The following is a 27,901-nucleotide window of genomic DNA, read 5'->3' as shown; positions in this document are numbered from 1 at the left end:
TTAATTGCTATTTAAATAAAAAGATATGTCACATTTAATCAACAAATTCTTGACGTAGCAAATGCTATTTTGGCAACTCTCAATTGTCTAAACCACCTTGGTGCTAGGTGAGTGTGCTGAATGAGCCATCAGGTTCCTACCCTGGAGGCATTTAACATGTGGGAGCCGGTTAGAAGAGATGCCTTAAGTGCCTAATGAAAGCCTGAAAAGAGAATAAAGAAATGCTTACTGGGAGAGCTAACTTTCTATAGGAACGGGGATACTGGAAAGACTAACATTAAACGGGGTCCAGAGGCTGCAAAGGCAGGCGAATGGCAGTAGAACAGTGATGCCAAAGGCAGGACACACAACTCAGGAGGAGGCAGAAAAAACACGGAGTGACATCAGGAGCCTAACTGTGATGGAGTTTCCAAGGAACGTTTAAGCCTGAGCCCCAGGCACAGATTTAAATCAAGTAACCAACCTGAACAGCTGTTTTCTAAGTTTCCTATACCACAGAAAGAATACGAAGTACTCCAAATAAAATACTGCTCAGAAGAAACATCTACTCCACGGCACCCACTGTGACCAAGCCTGGAAGGACTTAGTAAACCAGGAGGCTGTGGCTCTAGGCTGTGTGGACATGAAGACAACAGTCAGAGTCCTCCAAACCCCTGACCCTCACATGGACACAGTAAGCTTTATTTAGTTCTGAAGCAGGAGGAATAGTTACCTCTGATTTTAGATAGAAGGTTGGATTCCAGTTTTTCTGGTTCTCCTTCAGATAAGCACTACAGGTGTGTGTGTGTGTGTGTGTGTGTGTGTGTGTGTATATATATATATATATATATATATATATATAGTTTGCAAGTCTGTGAATACTTTAATTTAAAAGCCATGGACAGCAACCTCAAGGAGCCCTGACCATGCAAAATGTTTTATAAATAGTTCCATGTGCACTGTTCATCTGGAACCCCACTAGAGATGGATAATGACCTTGTATTTTGTACTCATTTATTCAGAATTAGTCAAACCTTCTGTTTTTAATTATATACTTAATTCACCTAGCATGGTCTAATTACAGAAAACAAAACATCATTTAAACAAAAGGTGGCCTTGAACTTAATCTATCAAAACACCAGTTAGTTTTAAAAGTTTTCAGTTCTTAACAAACTGCCAGGACATGCAATAGCAATTTTCCAAATGTGATCATATGCTTTTATAGCAACAGATTTACTACATAATCAAACATCTGCATATACTTTAAAAATTCAACATGTTGCTTCACTACTAATACAAATCTCCTTAAATTTTGATAGACTTTAAAAATCTTAAAGCTGAAGTTCATACTACAGAGTAATTTTTAAATATCAAGGTCAGTTCGGCCTTGAAATGTCAAGTTACCATAACTATAGTTACTTATTGACAAGCGGTCTGGGACTTTATGTAAACTCCATGTGGGATTTCCCTCGCTTCCCTTCTGTGATAATGGAGCATCACATGAGCCTCTCCAACAGTTTACAGCACTGAACAATTGGTGCTGGCTGAAGACTCTGCCCTTGACTGCAGCTGTCCTAAGAGCAAAGTGTGTGCCATTGTCTACAATCCCAGCATAGAGCAAAGGCCTCCATGCGCAGATGCTGGATCACTGTACGTAAATATAATGCTGTGAGAAGCTATCTCCAAAAGCAGGTAACAGGATCTCATATATAGAAAATCCTAAGAAAGCCACCACAGTGTTCAAATCAACAAATGAGTTCTAAGGGTTTCAGAATTCAGTGCACAAAACAGTGGTGTGGCAACAAGAAAACAATCCTGTTTAATAACAGCACCAAAATCAATAAAATATTTAGGAATAAATATATATTAGCCATTTTTGGTTATTCTTGAACCCCGGGAAGCCCACATATAATTTACAATGCATATATCAAGTTCTACAGAGCCGTCAAGCTACCATTAAATGAACTTAGTAATCTAATTACCCTGACCTTCCATAGCAAAGTAGCTCCTAGATAAAAAGTGTGGTTGCTTACTGAAGCTTCTTCAAGGATAAAATTACAGAAGGATACACAAAATAGAATTCAGGTCAAGATAAAAAACACTGATGACAACTTATGCTGGAGAGGTTGTGGGGAAAAGGGAACACTTCTGCAGTGCTGGTGGGAGTGCAAGCTGGTACAGCCCCTTTGGATATCAGTGTGGTGATTCTCAGAAAATTAGGAAACAACCTTCCTCAAGACCCAGTAATAGCACTTTTGGGTATATATCCAAAGGATGCTCAATCGTGCCACAAGGACATATGCTCAACTATGTTCATAACTTGGCTTTGTTTGTCATAGGCAGAACCTGGAAACAACCTAAATGCCTCTCGACCAAAGAATAAATAAGGAAAATGTGGTACCATGGAGTACTACACAGGAGAAAAAAATAACAACATCTTGAATTTTGCAGGAAAATGGATGGAGCTAGAAAACATTATTTTGAGTGAGACAATTATCACATGTACTCACTCATAGGTGGTTTTTAAACATAAAGCAAAGAAAACTAGTCTACAAATCACAATCCTAGAGAACCTAGACAACAATGAGGACCCTAAGAGAGATATACATAGATCTAATCTACATGGGAAATAGAAAAAGACAAGATCTCCTGAGTAAATTGGAAGCATGGGGACCTTAGAGGAGGGTTGGAAGGGAGCAGAGAAAAATGTATAGCTTAATAAATATCAGTTAAAAAAAAAGCAGAGACCATGAAAAAAAAAACAAAATAGAATTCATTCTCCATAAAATCTAAGCCAGCAGGACTAGCAGGCGGGGAGGCGCACATTGGGTGAAAGCACTTATTTGCACAAGCACGTGACCTGAGTCTCAATCCCTGGTATCCACATAAAAGAATGCGTGTGTTTGTGACTCCTATGCTAGGGAGGGCAGAGACCGGAGGATTGCTGAGGCTTGCTGGCTGCAAGCGCACTTCTGAGTTCAATAACAGAAATTGCCTCAACAAAATTAGGGTAGAGTTAGATAGCAGGGCATCCACCATCCTTCTCAGGACTCCACGGTACACACATGTGCAACTGCATACATGTGCACACTCCACACATACCATCACATACAGAGAAGCAGCAAGATTAAACATCTGTTGTTCAGAATGAGATGGCTCGGTGGGCACAGCCGCCGTCTGCCAAGCCTGACCAGCCGACTCCGATCCCTAGAACCCGCGTGTGAGAGGCGCAAATGGACTCTCACAAGTTGTTCTCTGACCTCAGTGTGTGCACCATGTCATGGGCACACACACACACACATACACACCTCTGTAAAGGTAAATAATACATGTTTTAAATTTAAAGAGAGAATATACCTAGAACAGGCAAGATGACTTGATATACAAGCCAGGTGACCTAAGTTCCCCTGGACCCATAGTAGAAGGAGATAACTCAGCAAAATTGTTGTTAAAGGAGACATGAAGTTACTGTTTAATGAATGTAGAGTTTCTTTGGAGGATAAGAATAAAAATATCCTAAAACCGAGAGCTAAGTAAATAGCTCAGTGGGAAAGTGCTTGACAGGCAAGCATTCAATTCAAACCCACACAGGAAGCAGGCGTGGCGGTGTGGATTTGCAGCAGCAGTGGTGTGGAGAGGAGATAAGCGAACCCTGTGACTGGCCAGGCAGCTATACAGCACCATCAGTGAGCACAGTCCCAGGTAAGGATCAACACCTCAGGTGGCTCTCTGGTTTCCAGATGCATGGCTTATATATTTGTTCCTGTAACACAAGAACATACATGCCACCCTGCATACAATGTCCCCCCCCCACCCTGCTCTAACACTAACTGCGGGATTAGCTGTATGACTATAGCTGGACTGTAGAGCTAGAGAAGGCAGCTACAGGTCAATAAAGCTGTTAAAATGCTTAAAAATAGCTATGCTTGGTTTTATGACAGATTCATTTATCAAAAAAAAAAAACAACTTGGAAAAAAATCTATGGGAAAGTAAGTCTAAACTAAGTTTTTAACAATTTAAAATTCCCAAAATTTGACCGAAGAAAACAAAATGACTGGTATACACATATTCTAAAATGTGTTCAAATAAACATTTTAACCTTGTGGCCTTTGTTGCTTCTGGCACATGGAACAAAGACAGGAAAGTCCAGTGCAGAAGCTCGCAGGTTCTTTTCACATACCTTAGCTGACAAGGAGGAGCAGGAAAGCCGGCTTACGGGAACAAGGCTTTCCAAAATGCCGGCCAGATTTGTCCAACTGAGTACCCATCTTTCCCTACTCATCTGCGATAGTCTTGTTTTTTAATACAGAAAGTTTTTTAGATCTTACCAGCTCTAGATTTCATATAGTTTTCAGAAAGCAAAGTCATTACAGGAACAAAATGACTTCCTTTTCTTGACTTGGGTACGTACCATACATATACAAAATTAATCAGCCACTTTTTAGTCAGCTAAGATTTTTCTAAGTACATATACAGTAAGTTCATCAATATAAATTGAATTTTGCTTTTAAATATTGTGACAATTACAAGCAGGGTTCAGGATCAGATCTTTCATGGAGTGCTAAGAGGATAAACCCAGAGGAAGAGTTGGAAAGGTGTGAGGCTATGAAATACATTCTGTTGATGCTGGTGGGTGTCCGGTTACTCACAAATATGAATCAAAATAAAACCTGGAAAAATAAAAAAAGACTTTTCATATTTATTACTCCGGCACCTAAATACTTGAATAAAGAAAGATTAGTACTCTGGTAGGGATCCATTTTCTTAAGTTGCTATTAAGCACTATTTAACAGTCCAGTGGCATACCCTAAACATGCATGTCCTAATTCTGTCTGTGTCACTAGGCAGCTATGCACGCATTGTCCTTCCTCTAGTTCCTTAGTTAGTTTCCAAACAGTGACATTTCCCCTGGCCCACAGTCCCCTTCTCCTACTGAGCCACAGACGTCCCTCCTTTCTTCAGCCTCTGGAACATCGGAGGATTTTCAAACCATAAAAAGTTACAGCTATTCACAGCTTCTCAATAAAAACAAAGTAAGATTCTTCTGAACTATTAATACAGTAAAAACACCATCAACTTAGGTGCAGTTTATTACAGCTGAACAAACAAGAAGATGCCCAGGGACGGAAGGGATACAGAACAAATTAAAAGTCCTTCTCATGAGTAACTCTTTGTGTTTAATACAGCGGACAGCAGCAATGGTGGAGGAAATGCTGTTTATGTTTTGATTGGGTGGCAAGCACGCTGTGTTAAACATCAAGAACTGACAGCTACATGAACTAGATAAAATGGCATGCTGGAAGGAAAAGGCTAGCTTCCAAGCATCTGCCTAGAATCAGGAGAAAAGGTGCAGAGTGGAAATCTAAAGTTCCTTTCAAGAAAGGAAACATTAAAAACTCAAAATGTTCAGTTGTTATCTTATCCTAGAAAAAGACTTCTAAAAGTAGAACATAAAATACTAATTATACTTAGATCATGTAATTTCAAGAAAATATGAAAAATGTAACATATTCTAACTTAATGTTGACCCTATTAACAGTTCTTACTGTTCTTGGAAATTAATTAATTAAGAAAAATAGTTCCAATTAAATGAATAACATCTAGTAAGACAAGTGTTCACATGTGAGTTTTAGCTATTTCAAATGCAATGCCTAATAATTTAATATTTACACAACTTTTTATGACTGCAATAAAATATCACATCTTCTTATTGCACACATTGTATATCTGTGATCCTTTTTAGTAAATATGTAAAAGAGTAGATAAAATGTATTTGCATTCTATAAAGAAAATATATATAGTCTCACTGAGCTATCTGAGAGTGTTGCCCCCACAGGAACACTATGGTGCAGCTCAAACCCCAGGCACTAAGTGCCTCCATACAGAGACTAGTAACGGCGGGAACTGCCGCCTCCAGGGTGCTTGCTCCTTGCAGTTATGAATTTTCTTTTAAGAATTTTAGCATGAATTAAGATGCTTCCTAAAACTGACGTTTGGAAATATACAAATGCATGGATCCCACCTACTTCCCACAGAAATATGTAGACCATCTGCACAAAACATGGAGTCTGAACAGAAGTCCTCAAGGGCGAAGCCCTTCTTCTCAAAGAAGGTGGTTTCCTTATTTCATGCTTCTTTAATATACTAATATAGGCCAAGCTCTTCCTAAGTTATAAAGTTGACTTTAAAGGAATATTCAGTTGGCTCGGAGGACATGTGTACAATTGTTAATAGTAAATTGATATGCATGGTCCTGTTATACCATTTTAGTTATGAAGCAGAGACTGAAGTGAAAACTCCCATAAGTATCATATTTTAAAGGTTGTAACTTGTTAAAAGTGATGTGGCCGTTTTTAAAATTCCAGAATAATAAACCACAAATGGAGATGACAGCCTGTAACTAGCCTGCATTTTCTCTAAGTTTCAACTTTTATAAGGAAAATAGACAAACAAGTTATGCAATATTTCTTTGGTATTACAAAGTAAGTTCTATTTTTTAAGAAGCCTCATTAAAGAACCCTTGATGCCACAAATTAGAAATGGAATGTATAAATAATGGTGTCACACTCTTTGTTTTCATAGCACAACACTAAACACAGGGAACACTTCATTTATCCTTTTCATTATGAAGCTGGACAAATGCTTAACTTTTTGGCCATTTTAGTTAAGTAAAAATTCAACTACTTAAATTTTTTAATCTCAAATTTGACTAAAATCTCCCCTTGTCCGTTCCACTTTAAACCTGAGGACTGAGAACAGACAGCCCTGGCTAAGGCAGCTAACAGGGTTTCTCCTGTTCTGGGTCTGCTCACGTGGAGGCAGCAGGGGAGTGGGGCCTGGAGGACAAAGGAGGCGGAGGCCACCATCCCGCCTGACCATCTCAGACAGCAGGTCTCTGCCGAGAACCGCCTCACAGTAGAGTGGCTCTCGCATGGATGAGATCCCAGTTTTGTTGGCTTTACTGTGTGGTTCCCTTGATCACTGAAGCCTTCTTCAGAAAAGTCAGCTCTTTCCCTTTTATGGCATCAGTTCCAACCCTGCCCCCACAGGTAAGCCATGGACACAACAGAACCCGTTATCTCCTTCATCCGTAGTCCTTCACACGGGCTTGGGAAGCAGCGATGTTCTCTTCTAGGGGCCCAAGGGAAATGTGGGAGGTACCCCTATTCTCTGTGAAGGGTTCTACCAGTTCTTCTCTGGTGCGAGGCTCTTCTGCTCTTTCAGCTTGTTCCATTAGCCTTTATCTTCAGAAATAAAGGAATTGAAATTTTACCACATTTACCAAATTTATCAGGACAGGTTTGCAGATTCCACCTAGAAGGTGAGATGACAGGCTCCCTTTCCTGTAGGGTATTATCTTGGATGGGATATCCAGCTTGACTTGAATGAGGAAGCTGTTATGAAAAACACTGAATCCCCATGGTAGCGATTCACCTTTACCCTCTTCTGTGGGTTAGGGTGATCACCTGGGAGTGTGGGGCTGATTCTGAAACCTAACAGTAAACTCTGGGTCAGCAGGACAGCCCCATCTGATTGTTGGCTTTCTCTACACTAGAGAGGCTTCTGCATCATTTTGGCCTGGGTTGGAGCTTTGGTCTTCAATCTGGGACCAGCCAGAAGTATACACTCAGTATTAGGAATAAACACTCATGACCTAATGGACATTCATATTTTAATTTATTCCTTCATCATATATCTAGCAAACGTGTGTGTGTGTGTGTGTGTGTGTGTGTGTGTGTGTCTGTGTGTGTCTACACACTGTTAACTGAAGCAAGTTCCTGCCCTTAATAAGCACTGATGGGCTCAGGCACAGTCTTTTGATGTCACCCACAGATGATGGACAGACATTGAGAATCAGAAAAGTCAGATTGGGATGGATGAACAAAGCTAAAAATAATAAACATGAAGTGTGAGCACAGGTCAGTGCTGACGACTGTGCAGCACCCGTGGTCCACACAGTCGTCCTTACAAGAGCAGTTAGCAACAATTCAGTCTCAAGTTCTTCTGCTAGAACTGAAGAGAATTTAGTATCAAGTTTTGTAAACCGTTGTCTGTGAAATATTTGGCTTCCTGTTAATAAAATGCTAATGCAGACCACATGTGGCACCTATAATTCACACATTCATTCAATTTTTATTTGTGCCATAAAGAATTCTATAATGAGATTTCTTTAAAAAGCACTTGCTTTGTATCTCCAAAGAAGTATTTCATAATTGTCTATCTGCCTTACAACAGTTAATTCTGAAAGTATAACTCTGAACTGAAAGCGAATTCGTGCTAAGAAACTTGGAACTTTTCATGCTGATTACATGCTCTGAAGTGTATCTGCATCAAGGGGCTAATTTAGGCATGCACTGAATTAGTTGCAACTATCTAAAAAGTGCTTATATAATTTAATTACAGCGTGGGACACCAGGGTAAATGCTCAAGGAAATGTTGAGAAAAACCCAATAGCTGAAACTATTCCTTAAATTTCCTTGAGGTGAATAGTCTCCTCATTTAAACCTAAAGAACACCACCCCATACCTAAGAAATGTTCAGGGCAGCTTTGTTATTAATTCAGAAAGACAATAAAGGTTCTCCCTATGACCTATGAAACAGACCAGTGTCATCAATTTCTCACCCCAATGCACTCATCTCGACAGCACACAACATCACCCCATCACCCGCAGAGGCTGCGATAAATCTGTCTGCAGCTCAGAGGAGAGAATGTCTCTCCCAGTAGAGAACGGTTGTGAAGTCAGGAGACTTTGGTTTTGAGCCACGACACTTGGGCTTTGGACTTGTGTTGTTGCTAAAGAAATAAGACTCCCTATGTAGCTCAGGCTGGCCTTGAACTCAGTTCTAGCTCAGCTTTCAGAGTGACTACAGGTAGATGCCCAGTTAAGAGTCAAGACTAATTTTAAGGTACCATTTGCTGGAAAATCATGCAGCAGGAAGAGTCCAACCTTTCCAAAGGCTTTGACTTTAAAAAGGGGGGAGGGAGAGCACGGGGAAGTCAGTTAATCTAAAATAGACTGTGAAGGAATATGAGCCAGGTATCAGTTCAACCAGGCTAGCAAGACAATAGGCTCCAACAGGGTCCCAAGAGACGTACCAGGAAGGTAGAGGGAGAAAGGCCGTGTACTCTCAAGATCTGAAGTAATTATGAGGTATAAAGCTAACTTTTCATTTAAATACATTTTTATTTATGAAAATTCAAGTAAATACTATTCTATTCCCATATACATACAAGTAATTTTATATGGGCTGAATGGGTTTTATTTCTATATATAGGAATACAAATGTATATACGTAACAACAATTTTAAAAAGAGGCCATGAATGTGAGACACAGCAAGGTAGGGGTATATAGGGAAGGAAGAAAAGGAAGCTAGAAAATGATGCAATTATATTATGCCCTCAAAAAATTTAAAGTATTGAAAAACTATTACACTGTAAAACACAAATTGATATGTTCCTGGTGTCTTCAATCAATTCTAAAACTTAGTTTAAATCTCATGGTTTATTTCAAGAGGTAAACATTAGTGGATGCCAGTTTTAAATTAAAAGATGATGAATTAGATCGTCTAACCCTTTGATCCTAAAATTCACTATTGATTAACATCTTTCAAAGGTTTTGCTCTAGCGGTCCTTACGGCTTACTGACTATTCAAAATATGTCTCTAAGCAGAAAGCCATCGGAGGCAAAATGACTTCCCCAGACATAAGCATTAACCCAAACATATGTTTGGAGAACAATATATTTGTTGTTAATGTAAAGTAGGCAATTTTCCCTATATAATCTTCTAAGTAAATTACACCTAAAAAGAACAAATTACTGTGAGGAAAGGCTTTGTTTCCTAGAATTCTTTTTGGTGGGACAGTTTTCCTTTTACCATATGCTTTAAACATCTTAATAAATTCCTATACGGTGACAAGAAACCACACACTGCACCTGTGCCTTCTATCTTAATTAATCCAATAAGTACAAGCCCGCTTGCTTTAATTTGTAAAGGAAATGATGCCATATTGAGTTTTAACTTAAGGATTAATTACCTAAATAAGCAGAATTAGCTTAATGTTTCAGTTGATTTTGCCTAGACATAACTATCAAAAAATTCAGAAACTATGCTTCATATATCATACTGAGAACTACGAAAGCAGAAACTTTACCTTAGGTGGCTAAATGGTTTAAATTACACCTGAGAAACTGTGGTTTATCACCTGTGGTTCCTAGGGATTCAACAGAATGAAGCTTTGCTGCTTACTAGTCTCATTATTTTCTGTGGTACAGAAATACTTCTCTTTGAATGGAGGCTACTTTTCTTTCCAAAACAGATTATGATTCTCTTAAAAGTAAATGTACAGTCAAAACCCTACACAGCCCCACAGACCCAGACAATCACATGGCACGACTCTGCACACACCGCTCCATCTGCTGGACATGACTGCCAGCACAATTTCGTGAGCTGGCAAAGAACAGGCAAGAATTCTGCAAGTATTTTGAAGTGCAGGCTTCTCATTAATTTTAATTTCCTGTTGGCTCTCTAAGGAATGAGTGGGGAGCGCAAGCACAATGTGCCGCGTCCACTGCAGCCATGGCACACGGACACCTGTAATCATAAACTCTCCCAGCCATTCGCCCAACACTGGAGAGTTTATGAGTTTATTTCTTCTGTACCCCATAAAAATAAATCTAAAGCATCCACAGCTATCTTTTCATATTCTGTTAATACTCTTGCACACATCTGGAAAGAGTTGGCAATAATTATTTAATTAATGCAAAGCTAATTGATGACAATGTGCCTAAATACCCAATTAAAATGATTTCCTAAGACCAAAGAGGAACTGAAAGGAACAGTCCTTCCAGTGTAAGAGAAGCTTTCAGGAACAATCTCTTTAGAAAGTAAGGACTCATCTACTCTTCATCAGATAAAGCACACGACAGCATGGAAAGACCTGGTGAGGGCTGGCTCAGGCTTTCTCCTCAAACCTTCTACAAGGTGGGCTCTGTTGCTGGCTTCTCTTGGGCTTTTAATGTCCACCCACCACAACCTCACCCCTCCACACTCCACCCCCACTCCCGTCTCTTAAATACCCCATCACAACGGCTGGCACGGGAAAAAGTGAAGGACCCTACAAAAACACAGGAAGACCCTTTAAAGGCTCGTGGTGACTTCAGGGTTCATTCTTTTTCTGGGTTTGCCATTTTTCTACATTCTTCAGAAATGATTTATTTTGTTTGGTTTTCCTATAACCTAGTGGCTCTCAAACTTCCTAATGCTGAGACCCTTTAATATAAAATTCTTCATGTTGTGCTGACCCCCAACCATAAAGCTATTTTGTTGCTACTTCCTAAATGCAATTTTGCTACTGCTATGAATCACAATGTAAACAGTTTTTGGAGACCGTAGGTTAAGAACCACTGCGGTAACAAACTGACTTGCAAACCCAGTCATCAGGGGTAGAACTACAGAAGACCTAGGCCAGTTTACACTCAGAGGAGATGGTTTGCTTGTTTTCTGCCATAATTATTTCAGTCTTTAGTCCTTCAGTACTGTCCTGGAGGATTCTTACAGGCCTTAGCTCAAAAGAACAACACAGACCAAGTAAATACTTAAGAATCAGAGTAATCAGGAATGCTAACTTACGGTCAGTTTGGGCTAAAACCGAAAACTACATGACCTACTGAATTCCACTTATACTAGTAATTATTTTCAACCCAATTTCTTCCTTTAAAAACACTGGGACTAACAGATGGCTTCTAAATATTTGCTCTTATTCCAAAGTCTTTACATTACCAAAAATATGTCTATTTAATGTGAAGGCTGCAACTTTTGAAAAACAAGATCTACATGTACTCTATTTAAACAATCTGGACGCCGAGGATATTTTGGAAATAATTCTAACAAATCCCAAACATAGGAATGGTGCTAGAATAAGCAGATCTGCTTTTTATATATGTTTTAGGCATCTTCATCGACACACTCAAAACAGAACCCCCCTCTGCTGTTTAACAGAGTTAAAGTAATCAGTAATAAAAATACGTTTTATCTCCCATCTTTATATAGTAACTTTCCAGTTGGTCCTGCTGTAAGTTCTGTTGCTATCTTATTACATTCAAGAACACAATGAAACAGTTCACAAAAAAAATCCAAAAGATAGATGCTGAAAGTTTAAAATACACAAATTACACTGCATATAGACTTTAAGGCAAAGAAAAATGCTTCCTAGTCCTAGCACATCTGGGCAGCAGGTGCCTCTGAGAACAGCCCCACCCTTCAGGAATCCATTCTGAATATCGAGACTGTAAGTGCTCTCTTATTTCTTAAAAGGGCAGAAGGACAACTTCTAAGTCTTGAAAAACTGGGCCAAACAGCCTTGTTGTTTAAAGCAACAGTCTATCAAACAGATACAGGAGCCTACAAGAGTCAGCTCTCTTTTGGAAACAGCCTTGAAACATACCATACAGAGAGGACACGGGATGCTCAGCACACTCCCCACTCCAAGGAGCCACATACATGAACATTCTGTATGAGACACATCAGAGAGTAAACATGACCAGATTCCCCTAGTGATCAGCAGCTGGGGTCAGGTGGAGTCTTTCTTGCCTTTAGTTTGCTCCGTTACACTGAGGGAAGCATTGTACCAAACCACAGTGTCCACCTGTGCTTCCTCTGACGCTGTCACGCGTGGTCTTCTACCAAACCACAGTGTCCACCCGTGCTTCCTCTGACGCTGTCACACATTACCTTCTACCAAATGCACTTGATTCTTATCAACTCTTCTCTCCAGACGACCCTTCTTCTACTTATCCCTATTTATGTGCACTTCTGAGGCTGCTACACACATTTTTCATTCCTCAACGTGATGAGAATGTGGAGTGGCTGCAGACGGCAGGTGAAGCAGAGGCTGGGAGGGCAGAACTGTCCCGGTCACTCCCTCAATTCCTCTTAAAGGCTACACAGTCTGTGCAAGTAAGTGGAGAAATCATTCTGCAAGAACTGGGTCCATTGTAAGCCCTGAAGTCTCTGTCTACAAGAGCTGGGTCCATTGTAAGCCCGGAAGTCTCTGTCTGCAAGAGCTGGGTCCATTGTAAGCCCAGAAGTCTCTGTCTGCAAGAGCTGGGTCCATTGTAAGCCCAGAAGTCTCTGTCTGCAAGAGCTGTGTCCATTGTAAGCCTAGAAGTCTCTGTCAGCAAGATCTGTGTCCACTGTAAGCCCAGAAGTCTCTGTCTGCTGAGGACACACCCCCCTCCCGAGTCCTCCCTGATGTCTCCTACGCTGATGCAAGCTGCTTTATTTCTGTTATATTTAATTACTGTTTTATCCCAAGTCCATACCTCACAACTTACTTTCTTGTCTTTTCCTATCAATTAATTCTACACGATAATCTTAATTGTAGAAAGTTGTGCTGATGTGACAGGATGAACACCAGGACTCTGTGAGCTAAGAAAGGTGAAAGCCCAAGGGCTGACTTCTAGTAAAGCAGCAGGAAAAACAGGAATAGAAAACTACCAATATTTCTCATTAATTTACCTTATATATGCTAACTGAAAACTTGATTTTCTGTACTTGATTTTAGCCAAAAGGCTGAGAACACACACACCTATCAATTTCCATTTTCAGGGTTTTGCTGTCATTGTTATTAAAGTTCACTATTTCTTTAAGTTTAACTTCTCTACTGACTAGCGACACTGAGCACTTTTTAATGTATTTGTCAGTACTTTATCTTCATTGGAGAAATTGCTACTTAGCTCCTTTATTCACTTTTGAAATAATTTTGTCCTTATTTATCATTATCATTAAAATCATTATTTAGTTGTTCATTAAACATGTCAGATATTAACACATCACCAAATATGTAATCTGAATTTTCCCCCCAATTTTGTGGGTTATTCTTCACTGCAATGATATCTGACTGTAATACACACGTTTAGGTTTGATGCAGTCTGGTTTATCTATTTATTGCTCTACCACTTGTTATTCTGCAGTAATACCAAAGAGAAAAAGTAAGGAACTCAGAGTCAGGAATCGTCCTGCCTCTCCAGTTCCTCTATTTGCTCCTTTGATTGACTCTGGTTAACTTTTGTGCACAGAGTAAGGCAAGTGCCTGGCTTCATTCCCTTCTAAGGTTTACGCAGCTTTTCCTGTACATCTGTCAAAACAACTACCCTCCTGGGCCATATTTTGGACACTGCATGTCACTCAAAGATGCGTGTGTTGAAGGGTTGGCACTATTGGGAAGGATGGAAATGTGAGACATGAGGCCCAGTAGCAGACTCACTGCTTCTGAGTCCCTGCACACCACAAGGGGTCTGAAAGCAATGTGTTTACCCGATCATATTCTGGGGCCTCTAAAACTGTGGGCTCAAATAAATTCCTTCATGTTATAAGTCATTCCCTCAGGTATTCTGACAAAGTAGTCAGAGCTGCCGGACACAGCGCTCTCCGCACCATCGTCAAAACCATCCTGACCGTACACGAGGGATTAGCTGGAGGCTCCTCACCACTAGAGGGGTGCATCCTTCAGCCTTCACGCCAGCACCACACAGCTCAGTGCAGTGGCCTTTGCTTCTTTGACTTTCTTTTCAAAGCTAGCTTAACGTTTAGTGGCCCTAGAATTTAGGATGAATTTTTGTGCTTCTCTAGAAAGTGTTGCCATAGTTTGAATGGAGAACATTGAGTCTGCAGACACCCTAAGTCTTCCAACAATGAACAGGAAACACCTTCTCATGCTCTGTTCTACTTTGAGCGGCACCTTGCAGCCTTCAGTGCACAAGCCTTTCACTGTCTAAGGTTATTCTAAGAGGAGCGCGGCTTCTGTTCTCCCGCATCCAGAGGCCTCTACTGCTGCACACACCGTCTGTGCATCGTAAATGGAGAGCCTAAGGGTGTAGTGCGGAACCACGGGGTCTACCAGAAACCTACACAGACCAATTCAGAGGCCATTCAGCTGCCCTGATCACAGTGATAAATTCCTGAAGTCACTTGAGAAAACTAGGTGAGACTTACAGATAAATCATGTAACGAAGCCAGCCACACCGCTATTCCACAAAATGACAAGCAAATAAAGCCAGACCTGGGGTGCAGTCCTCAATCCCCAAGACCCATTCAGTGGAGAAAGAGAACTGACTATTACAGAGTGTCCTGTGATATCCAGACGTGCACGGGAAACACACATGCCCATACACGGGACACACACATGCCCATACACGGGACGCACGCATGCCCATACATGGGATACACACATGCCCATACACTGGACGCACGCATGCCCATACAAGGGACACATGCATGCCCATACATGGGATGCAAGCATGCCCATACATGGGACACACACATACCCATACATGGAACACAAACATGCCCATACAGACATAAGTTGGAGGATGGTTCCGACGATTACTGAAGCAATACTAATCCATCTTACTTGCTAATCCTTAACTGTGGTATTTTATCCACCACCCATTGTGTGCTCATTTTAAACCATCCAAGAGGTTAAGATTTATTCTGAAACAAGGCAGAATTCTTTGATGCTAAGTATTCTACATTATTCATCATGCTCATGAATGATTTACAGTTAGAATGTCAGCAATCTAAATAATTTATGTATTTTTAAAGTAAATGGCTTAAAATGAAATCGCACCAGAACAAAAGAAATACAGATTTTGTTTTTTTAAGTTCTTTAATGTTGAAAAAAATGGTAAACAGTACTGTACTGCTTTCAGGATAACCCATGGGTCACAGTGTTGATATTTACTAGCAATTATTGCTAAATTTATTGAGGCGAGATTTTTAAAACTTTTTAAAAAGACTTATTTATTATGTATACTGTGTTCTGCCTGTATGTATGTTTGCAGGCCAGAAGAGGACACCAGATCTCATTGTAGATGGTGGTGAGTCACCATGTGGGTACTGGGAATTGAACTCAGGACCTCAGGAAGAACAGCCAGTGCTCTTAACCTCTGAGCCATCTCTCTAGCCTGAGATTTTTAAATATTAATACCTCATATGAAAAAACCTCAAGTAATAAAGGCATTTAGGAGAAAAGCTTTCAAAATTAAAAATATTTTTAATCCCAGGACAGCGAAATGGCGCAGTGGGTAAGGGCCCGGTGTATAAGGGCTCAGAGGGTAAGGGCCTAGGGGGTGAGGGCCCGGTGGGTGAGGGCCTAGGGGGTGAGGGCCCGGTGTGTAAGGGCCCAGTAGGTGAGGGCCCGGTGGGTGAGAGCTGAGTAGGTGAGGGCCCAGTAGGTGAGGGACCGGTGGTTAAGGGCCCAGTAGGTGAGGGCCCAGGGGGTGAGGGACCGGTGGGTAAGGGCCCAGGGGGTGAGGGCCCAGGGGGTGAGGGCCTGGTGGGTAAGGGCCCAGGGGGTGAGGGCCCAGGGAGTGAGGGCCCAGGGGGTGAGGGCCCGGTGGGTAAGGGCTCAGAGATCCAAGTACAAACCCCGAAAGTCACATGTGGGAAGTGAGAACCAATTACTGCCTTCTGGTATACAAACATGTACAAACATACACAACACATATACACACAAACATACTCAAAAATAAAAGTGATCCTGAAAGGCACTACTTTAAAATAATTATAATCCCAAATCATTTATCATGATACTTAAAAATGGGTTAATACTACTTAAATCACTTAAAATTTTAAGATATGTATCATTTACATTTTATTTGCTTATAAGTATTATGTCTACTAAAAATATAATTACAAATGATTATAATTTTATTTTGAGAATAACCATTCCTGAACACTTTGTAGAAGTATCAAAGCATTTAAACTTCCTGAAGCAAAATTCTACTGCAATTTTTTTTTTCATTAAAGAATTCATCATGAGAACTTAGTCTTTCAAGTTCTGGAAACAAATACATTAAAATGATTTGCATTAAAATGATTTATCTGTATTTTTTGCATTTTTTAAAGAAACAAATAATAGTAAACCAAGTAGAAGAAATAAAGAAAATGAAACAAAATACACACTAGGACAGAGTTTCACACTGAAGCTCCGTGTCACCAGACAGATTCACACTGAAGCCCTGTGTCACCAGACACAGATTCACACTGAAGCCCCGTGTCACCAGACACAGATTCACACTAAAGCCCCGTGTCACCAGACACAGATTCACACTGAAGCCCCGTGTCACCAGACACAGATTCACACTGAAGCCCCGTGTCACCAGACACAGATTCACACTAAAGCCCCGTGTCACCAGACACAGATTCACACTGAAGCCCTGTGTCACCAGACACAGATTCACACTGAAGCGCCCTGTCATCAGACACAGATCACACTGAAGCTCCCTGTCATCAGACACAGATTCACACTAAAGCCCCTTGTCACCAGACACAGATTCACACTAAAGCCCCGTGTCACCAGACACAGATTCACACTGAAGCCCTGTCACCAGACACAGATTCACACTGAAGCGCCCTGTCATCAGACACAGATTCACACTGAAGCTCCCTGTCATCAGACACAGATCACACTGAAGCTCCCTGTCATCAGACAGATTCACACTGAAGCCCTGTGTCACCAGACACAGATCACACTGAAGCTCCCTGTCACCAGACAGATTCACACTGAAGCTCCCTGTGTACCAGACACAGATTCACACTGAAGCCCTGTGTACCAGACACAGTTTTAATACAGAAATCAAATGGAGTTAACACTCAGTTTTCAATGTCTAGGCCATGAGATATAGAGTCCATGTACATGTCATATTAGAGTATATGACTCTACATGGTTTATTTTGATAACTGAAATGGTTATCATATACAGTATTTGAGGGCCTACATGTTTCTCTAAATTTGAGTTGATTTATTTAGCAATATTTACATTTTTCTGTAAATACAGCTCTATAAGTAAGCTACAATTAAAGCCATAGCTATGATTACACATTAATACGCAGTCTGTAATTTATAGACATACAGTAAAGAAGAAAGAAAATGTACTCACAAAGTCAAAGTCTCCATCATGAGGGACTCTCCAGTCATCAGGAAACACACTCTGTGACACAGGGCAGGGCTCATGCACATTCTGATTGCAGTTCTCATGACTTTTGTTCTTCAAGTCCTGCTTATCAAAGTAGTCCATGAAAGATGGTCGTTGTACTTGGGGTGATGTGGCATTTCCTTAGGCAAAGAAATACAGGAGGGCGTAAGCTCTAACATTTTAAAAAGTATGGTATTTAATGAAATGGGGAATTATTTTCAGTAAGTCATATAATAAATTTATTCTGGTCAAAGTCAGGGCCAACACAGTCATTTCCTAAATGTAAAATGAAAAATGTGTCCAGACCATATAAATATGAAACAAGTACATAAAGACCCCAAATACTCCTGACTATAAAAACACTTCATTATTTTAATGAAATATTTATCATAATTTTATTATGAAGAGTACCAGTGTCAAGGACAGGACATTTTAAATATTTCTCTTCTATTCACGTTTATGTTTGTGCTGATAATCACAGACATTTAAACTGCTCAGAAACTGGACGGGAGGGCGGCTGATGCTTTCCCTTCATCTTCTATCTGAATCCCCCGCTCCTGGGGCTCCTATGGCTTTGCCTGTCTCCTGAAGCAATTTCTTTAGCTCAGACTGTCCTCAGTTCTGTTTCCAGGTTTACAACTGCCGGCCATCACAGCAGACAGACCTGATGCCAGCTGACCTCTGAGGCTAAGTGCAAGATAGTTCCCACCAAACCTGCAGCTCGCCCACCTCTGCCAGACAGCAAGGAGCTGAGAATTAATTCAGACCCTCCTCTCCCCAACATGGATCCCAAAATTGTTTAACAGAGGTGTTTAAGTTTCCCTATCTTTGATACTTAGTCTCTAGGCATTTTTTTGCCTACTCCATAAAAAAGGGGACTGAGGGGTGCTACAGCCCCAATGACCGGGCTTCTGGGAACCCGATGGTGACTGTACTGTCAGCACAGTGACTTTCTAAATACAAACAAACTCTACCTTTTTGCTGCTCGGAATCCTTTGATGGCTAATTTTTTATATTGAACGATTACAGTAAAAATAACATTTAGAATAACTATTTTTTTTTTTAAAAAAAATCTTGTAGTTAAGGTCTTGATCAGTAGTTTCTAAACTGGATTCCTTAAAGCCCTAGGGTGTCAAACACTGTCCATGAGACCACCAAGAAGGCATTCTCATCTAACTCTGCAGGTAGAAAGTGAGCTACATTTTACAGAAGGACTTCCTAGGGCGGGGACAAGAGGCTCAGCTTTGTCCTGTCACTTGTACTCATGTTCCAAGCGAGCTCCCGTCACACACTGGTGGCTCAGACATCAGAAGACCTGGGTGACTCTCTCGTCCTTGCTGTTTTGTTTTCTCAAGAAACAGCCCAGGTCTGCTCATGTGTCACGTTCCTCAGCCTCATCCTCATCCTGTTTACCGTCCCGTGGGGACACAGCAGACTTGCAGCATTGTGAATTGTGACAACGGTCCCAACAGTGACAGGGCCAATTTAGAATGCACTTGCAACAGTACGCGCAGCTGACGGCTGACCGCTAAGAGCACAGCTGGCTGGAATGGGAACGCAGTGCTTTCAGTCTCCAGCAGAGGAGGAAGCAGAGGCAGTGCTTTCTCTCTCTGCCATAAATTCCAGAGCGAGGAATTTTTAACTTAAAAAAGGGGCCAACTCCAACGTGACAGTTTTTATTTTATCATATTGTATTTTATTTTGCTATGTTTTATTATTATCCCTTAGAAGTCTATTTGTTTTCTAATGAGAGACAGAAAAGGAATGGATTTAAATGGGAGGGGAGGTGGGGAGGAACTGAGAGGAGTAGAGGGAGGGGAACCCATATTTAGGATACATTATGTGAGGGAAAAAAAAATCTACTTTCAGTAAAAGAGGGGTTAGTGAGACGGAACCATCATGCAGGCGTCTGGCTTCTTTTTCCCTTCCCTACTTCTCCAGGCCTTCTGTTTATTTATTTGGTGTATTTGGATGTAGTAAGTTTGCTTAGGTAAGAACATAAGAAACAGGAGTTGCAGGGCATATATTTGTCTAAAGTATCTCATTACCTTAAGATGATATGACTGTCTCCTAACCCTACAAATTTCTTACTTGTTTCATATTGGTTAGGCAGTTTATTTTAAATGGTAAACCACATATAACATAAAATTTATACCTTATTCCTAATATACATCTGGAAAGCTAAGCACGGGGTCATGTAGGCATATCTGCACATCCATGGTCACTGCAGTGTTAACCATGATAGCTGAAACACAGAAGTCATTCAACTGTTGACGCGCAGACTAGAAGCCAAACTGTGAGGAAGGGGGAGGGACTGGTGGATGCATCAGGGTTTATTACTGGCATGAATTAGAAACATTTCATCAACAATTCCAACAAACTTTAAATACCCTGGATTTATCTCTAGACCTCATCATTAAAACACATATTTTTAGAATTTCCAGAATTGAAATTTAGTTTCTACTGCAATTTCTTACTACAGACTAGGATATATATATATTAAACCTCATTTAGTTTCTACTGCAATCTCTTACCACAAACTGGGATCCATATATTAAACCTCATTTAGTTTCTACTGCAATCTCTTACTGCAAACTGGGACATATATATATATATATATACATATATATATATGTATATATATATATATATCCTCAGTCTCAAGTTCCAACTCATTTTATGAGAACAGAGGAAAATAACACATTAAGACTACATTTCTACATTTGCATAAATTCTTGAAAACATACTTGAGAAAAAGAAAACACAAAGTGAGAGGTAAGGAGGTAACAGAGAAACCTTTTGCTTAGTATTCTTTTCTCTCTCCCTTCTTCATTGTTCTCACTAAGTGTGTATGTGTCTGTATGTGTGTGTTGCTAGGGAACAAGTGCACAACTTCATATATGTTAGGTATGTGCTTGACTATGTATACCCCTAGCCCAAGAAGAGAAATTCTGTAACAAAATTATATGTTATATGTAAGCTCAGATTTTCATCACAGTCTTAAAATGGTTCACATGCATAGATATTTGAGGACTTTAACAAGAAACAAAATAGGAGACCTGAATCAGAGAAGAGGAAAATGATCTTTGATGAGTAGAACTTAACGACTGAGAAGGTAAAATTTGCAAAGACCAGCCCAAGTTGGTTCTCTCTGAACTCATGATCCTCTTGCCTCAGCCTCCAGAGTGTTGACCGCATCCTTTACAAGTAAATTAAGTATGCACAAGAGCTTTGGACACACACACACACACACACACACACACACACACACACGCACGCACACACACACACACACACACACCTTCAAAACTACTAAGGAAACAGTACCTCCTGAGCAATGTCCCTCTCAAATGGCTCCTCTTCCCCATACTGGCCAGGATTGCACTACTCTCACCTGGCCCCACCACAGATATTCTAGTTATGGTTTGTGCTTTCTCTCAGAACACATGGAATGCCTTTCAGAAACCTTACCAATACTTAAGGGTCTTTTAGAATACAAGTGATTCCCTTTGTGTGGGGGGGCATGAGTGAGTACATGTGTTTGCGTGTGTTGAGGGGAGCTCGGAGCTAAACCCAGGGCTTTGCACATGCATTGTATCACTGAAAGCCACACCTCCAGCACAGTGTAACTCCTAATTCAGATCTTTATATCTGAGAATGGGATGGATGGAAGACCAACGTTTCCTGTGAGAACCCGGTATTAATGAAGCAGCTACCAATATGACCTACATAAGCAAGAGCAACAGCATAGGCTTGGAAGGAAGAGAAGAGCATGCATCAGCGTACTGAGTTAATAATGTCTTGTTATAAAATTACCCAAAGGAAAAACCTAATGGAATAGGAACAGACTGCCTTCTTTTATTTGAGTTGAATTTTAGACATTTGGTGACTCTGCAAAGATTATTGGAAAACATAAATCTTTTGTGAAAAAAAAAGTCTTAAAAACTAAAAGCAAGAGTACTTCAGTAGGAATTTCCTTTCATGGAAGAGTAGAGGAAAGGCAGAAGAAAAGCCAACACTTTCTTCTGTAGTAAGTCAGAGAATCATAAGCTCAATCAGATATAAGCCATGGCAAGAGAAACCATAAGGGCTGAGTGATCCCCGGGATTCTATAACAAAGAGGGGAACTCCTCAGAACTGTTTCCAGCCACAGAGGGTGGGACTGAGCCAGCATCATCTCTGTCAGGAGCTGTTGCCCTAAGAGCCCCTTTTTCGCCTGCAGCCCTTTCTCCACTGTCAGGATGAGATCTCTTCTGGCAGAGTGGCTAGGTGACACAATTCTGTATAAGAGCTTCCAAAGGGTAGAGATGTTGAGCTGGTACCTGTATGGAGCCTTCACCCCTACGCTCTGGTCTCTGGTGTGTGAAGACTACAGAAAGAGAAACCAGGACACCAACCCTGACATAAACCCTCGAGCTGTCCAATCTGCGCGATGTGCTGGGGCAACCATGGCATAGAATGGTGGGCATGGTCAAAGTTGGTTTAACTTGAGGCCCAGGCCACAAGAGGGAGCCCATGCTCTGGATGGCCACGAACACAGATTGGCTACTTCTAGAAGCCTAGGGTAGAACCGACGGGACTGGCAGAAGAAAAGAAACAAATAAAAATGATTCCTAATGCAATTCTACTATACTCATACATGGGTGCCTTGTCCAGGTGTCACCGAAAAGCCTTCCTGTGGCAGCTGAAGGGTGCAGAGACCTACAGCCAGACATTATGTCTAAATTGGAGATCTCCAATTGGGTCCCTCTCTCGAAGCTTGTGGAGCCCTGTGGGAGAGCAAAGGAAGACTGTAGCAATCAGAGGGAATGGAGGCTACCAGGAGAACACAGGTGACCAAACCAACTAAGCAGGGCTTGCTCACAGAGGCTCACAGAGACAGAAGTGGCAGTCATAGAGCCTGCATGGATCTGCCCGACATCTTCTGCACACATGGTGCAGTTGTGTGTCTTGGGGGCTTTTGTGGGACTCCTAACAGTGGCAGTGGAGGTGTCTATGACTCTTTCACCTCCTCTTGGATCCTTTTCTTCCTACTGGGTCGCCTACTACAGCCTACCTGATCTTTGATAAAGAAGCAAAAAAAATATCAAATGGAAAAAAGAAAGCGTATTTTACATGTGGTGCTGGCATTACTGGATATCAACATGTAGAAAAATGAAAATAGACCCATATCTATCACCATGCACAAAACTCAAGTCCAAATGGATCAAAGACCTCAACATAGAGCCAGCCACACTGAACCTTATAGAAGAGAAAGTGGGAAGTACACTTGAACACATTGGCACAGGGAACCACTTCCTAAATATAACCCCAGCAGTACAGACACCGAGAGAAACAATTAATAAATGGGACCTCCTAAAACTGAAAAGCTTCTGTAAAGCCAAGGACATGGTCAACAAGACAAAACAACAGCCTATAGAATGGGAAAAGATATCTTCACTAACCCCACATCAGACAGAGGTCTGATCTCCAAAATATACAAAGAACTCAAGAAACTGGACACCAAAAGATCACATAATAATCCAATAAAAAAATGGAGTACAGACCTAAACAGAGAATTCTCAACATAGGAATCTAAAATGACTGAAAGGCACTTAAGGAAATGTTCAACGTCCTTAGTCATCAGAGAAATACAAATCAAAACAACTCTGAGATTCCATCTTACATCTGTAAGAATGGCCAAGATCAAAAACACGACAATTTATGCTGGAAAGGTTGGGGGAAAAGGGAACACTTCTGCAGTGCTGGTAGGAATGCAAGCTGGCACAGCCCCTTTGGATATCAGTATGGCGATTTCTCAGAAAACTAGGAAACAACCTTCCTCAAGACCCAGTAATACCACCTTTGTGTATATATATCCAAAGGATGCTCAATTGTGCAACAAGGACATGTGATCAATTATGTTCATAGCAGTTTTGTCTGTCATAGCCAGAACCTAAAAACAACCTAAATGGCCCTCGACCGAAGAATGGATAAGGAAAATGTGGTACATTTATACAATGGAGTACTACACAGCAGAAAAAAATAACGACATCTTGAATTTTGCAGGAAAATGAATGGAGCTAGAAAACATTATTTTGAATAAGGCAACCCAGACACAGAAAATCAATTATCACATGTACTTACTCATAGGTTGTTTTTAAACATAAAGCAAAGAAAGCCAGCCTACAAACCACAATCCTAGAGAACTTAGACAACAATGCGGACACTAAGAGAGACTTACATAGATCTAATCTACATGGGAAGTAGAAAAAGACAAGATCTCCTGAGTAAATTGGGAGCATGGGGACCTTTGGGGAGGATTGAAGAGGGGAGAGGCAGGGAGGGGAGCAGAGAAAAATGTAGAGCTCAATAAATATCAATAAAAAATTATACAAAAAGAATGCCATAACAAATAGGGGCCAAAGGGCTAGAGAGATGGCTGATCTTGTAGAGGAACCAATACTCAGCACTTACATGGTGTCCCAGCCATCAGTATCTCGGGTTCTAGGGTCTCCACAGCCGTCTTCTGGCCTCCTCACACAGCGCACATACATACACGTGAGCAAAACCAAACACATACAACAAGAACAATCCTTTTAAAATATAAATGGCACAGACAAAAACTTAAAAGACATTCAGCACACATATTCAATAAATGATACCACCTATTTCTATTAAAGTCTGGACAATAACCCACTAAGTCAGAAATTAGCATTCACACAGAGTTAACAAATCTAAAAAACAACTTAAACAAAAGAAGGCAGTCTGCTCCATTAGATATTTCTTTTTGGATGACTTCATAATCAGATTTCCATTTAGATGCAAGTGCTTACATATATCAATATTTTCTATTCTCACTTCAAACTCACTATTGGCCTTTAGACTGTGCCTTTGTGACACACAAAAAAATGTTCAAGTTTCTTTTACGTTCTAAAGAGGAAAATAGATTGGGTTTGTTTTGAAGTTAACGGGAAGGGCAGCTGCAACTGCCTAGTTAATGTTTTACTTTACAATTTGAAACACATGCCACAGTGTGCATCTGAGTCTCCAGGGGAAGAAGATGATGTTCCTCACTTGCTATTGAGAGAGAGGAGTGGACATGAGAACTCTGGGGCCCTGCAGTGCAAATGAGGTAGGCAGTCATATGTGATTGTGGTTGCTATGGCAAACACTTTCTTACAACACTAAAAGGGTAACCACATAAAGCTGACATCAATTTCTCCAGCTGCAGTTAAATTCTGACCCCAGCTTATTAAAATATATTTTATTATAATAATAAACTTGATATTTAAGATTACTTAGTTCCTCAATTTTAGCCCAAATCTTTCAACTTACTTGCTTATATAACCAAAACCCCATTAGCAACAAAAGAAAAAAATAACTGTCACTCATTTCCCTCTGCCCTATGAAACTTTAAAGAAAGAGCTGTTTCCTATCTCATTCATTCCTTTAAATATTTACAAGGATACTAAATTATGTGGAATATAATTTTGCAAAATGTCAACCCATCATAAGCATTACTATTCCTAGTTTGCATATGTCTTCTAAGAAAACAGCTTTCATGAAAAGATAAATATGTGAAATTTAAAAATAATTTAAATGCAGTTTACTTGATTTTTTAATTTCTTAGAATGGTGTGACAAAGATATTCAAGTATAAGAAACAAAGTAACAATTCACAGATGTAGCACAGTATACGTCAACATCAAAGGTACTCATGGAATTACCTCATTTGTATTACTACAAGTATTTTAAAATGAGTGCCCTATCTGATTAGTATTTGCCAAGAAAACACATACAAAGTCAGAATAGGATACAAGCTACTAGGAACAGCTTCCCGTAGCTTTATCACAGTATATTTTAAAATACAAGAGGACACAAAATCCAGGGAAGGTCCAGAGCCTAGCTACGAGGAAGGTGAGAAGTTCAGAAAGAACAGCTGCTTGGAGGCCAGCAGAACCCAGCGTCCAGCGGAGGGTCTGGAAACAGCTAAGAAGGACCAGAGTGTGCACGAAGGCACTTGTGCCAAGAACCCTGACCAGCTGTTGTCCATCTCCAATGAGGGCATAAGAGGAGGAAACAGACAAACTGAAGCTGAGCTTTCGGTTAAACACAAAGAGCAGAGTAATAAACATAATTGTGTGTCCATGGAAGTCTTTCTTTGGAGACGGCAGCAGATACTCATTTGCCCAGGGAAGACCAGCATTTCCGTGTTTAGCTTGTCCTTTCTGGTAGTAAAAGAGAACCACACAGCCAAGACACACTGCCCAATGATTGTGAGCAAACTCACACTACACCAAACACCCCCAGGTCTCAACATCCCAGTGCCAACAGCAGCCCCAAGTTAGGGGCAGCAGGAGCAGCTCTATCAGACTCATTCCTGAGGCCTGGTCTTCACACAGCCTTCTTTTCCAACCTGCCCACTGGTTTTAGTAGCATCCATAATTTTAACTTAAATTTCTCTATGCTTAAAATGTCTAGATTTGAGCATGGAGAGGAGGCCCAGCAGGAAGGATCACTTGTTGCTTTTGAAGAAGACATGGGTTCAGTTCCCAGCACCCACATGGAGGAGGCTCAGTTCCAGGGGATTAGACATCTTCTGAGATCTGCAGGCACCTGTATGCACACAGTACACATACATACCCTCAGGCTCACATACATATACAAACTAAAATGATAAAATAAATCTTAAAATATCTAGATATATCTTCTATTTCTTCTAATAAAATGTAGTTGAATTAAACACATTGAGATGTAACTCTCACCTCAAGTTAACTCAATACTGTCCCAGCCAGAAGACAAAATATCCTACCAGTTCCTCATCACACATGGGTCAGACCATCCCTGCTTCTCTGCCACTCAGAAACAAAAGGACGCAGTGGAAGGTAGCCTACCCCAGAGGAGCACACAGCAGGGAGAGTGTAAGAACAGCCAGCAGCCGTGGGAAGGTCAGTCTTGCCCTCTAAGGGCAACACTGTGCCTGCACCACTCGCTGACTGCAGGTCAGGTCTATGGGGCAGCCCACAAAAGGATTTAGAATCTTGTCATTCTGTAAGCAGCACGTGTCAGCCCCTGCGGCCACCCAGCACTCTGCTTCACACGGCAGAAGCAGCCATAAGAGCATGAAGCCGCGCTTCCCCTGGGGGCATCTCCTGTGTGCAACCCCTCCTAGGGTTTCATCCCCAGTTTGTACTTCCGTCTCTGTTGTTTAACCGATAATTTAGACGATGTACAATAATATTGTACTATATTTATTAAAACAAATTTTTAAGTTTTCTTTTTTAATTGGAAAGGTAAATGTTAGAAACACTATCCTCTCCTTAAAATATTTCACAAATTAAATTATGGGTTTGTAGCTTGTAAAAAAAAGTTCCATAAGCCTAAGTTAAATACACACACACACACACACACACACACACACACACACACACGTATGCATAGTGCTATATATATTTTAAAGTTCTTTTAAGGCAGACTTTTGCTGTCAAATAAGTTTAAAACCACAATTTTCTATAACTGTTTCTAAAAAGAAATAGTTTATCTGGTTTCAGTATGGATACGATTGAGAGAAGCATCATTCAGTGAGAAGAAGACACATACTTTTCATAGTTCCATCCTCCTCCTCCTCGTCCTCACTGTTTATGACCATGGTCCCCAGGTCCGATTCTAACATGGTGCTGTTGTGCTCGATCATCGTCTGGGCCCCTTCACTCATGGTGCTGGTGGCCCGCATTGTGCCCACGCTTTCTGAACTCGTCTTCACCATGGTGTGTGAATCCAGCTCATCTTCATCCTGCAGGCAAAATACCACTATGAACAAAGACCTCTCACGACAGCGGTACCTCTTAGTTCTCAGTAAGAACACACATATGCTTTCTCTAATGATAAAAAGTACCGTTACTACGGCAACAGTCAACAGTGTGGGAAGCAGGGACTCAGACAGACCCTGCACACCAGCACCG

The 27,901-nt window shown here is 40.8% G+C and overlaps 1 protein-coding gene across 2 annotated transcripts in view; it reads right to left on the bottom strand.

Moving 5' to 3' along the window:
* Positions 1-27,901, bottom strand: part of Stk3 (serine/threonine kinase 3) — a 205,671-nt gene that overhangs the window by 34,904 nt on the left and 142,866 nt on the right. For both annotated transcript variants that reach the window (XM_041637754.1, XM_041637753.1), the window contains 2 exons: positions 27,540-27,732; positions 17,923-18,098 (listed from right to left, as the gene is read on the bottom strand). In XM_041637754.1, coding sequence (XP_041493688.1) covers positions 17,923-18,098; positions 27,540-27,732 — 369 coding nt within the window. The remainder of the gene's footprint in view (positions 1-17,922; positions 18,099-27,539; positions 27,733-27,901) is intronic.

Source organism: Microtus oregoni, unplaced genomic scaffold (genome assembly GCF_018167655.1).
Source record: "Microtus oregoni isolate MIOR12 unplaced genomic scaffold, Mior012 000053F_ref0000044, whole genome shotgun sequence".
In the NCBI taxonomy this organism is placed as follows: Eukaryota; Metazoa; Chordata; class Mammalia; order Rodentia; family Cricetidae; genus Microtus; species Microtus oregoni.
This window is presented reverse-complemented; position numbering and strand designations above follow the sequence as displayed.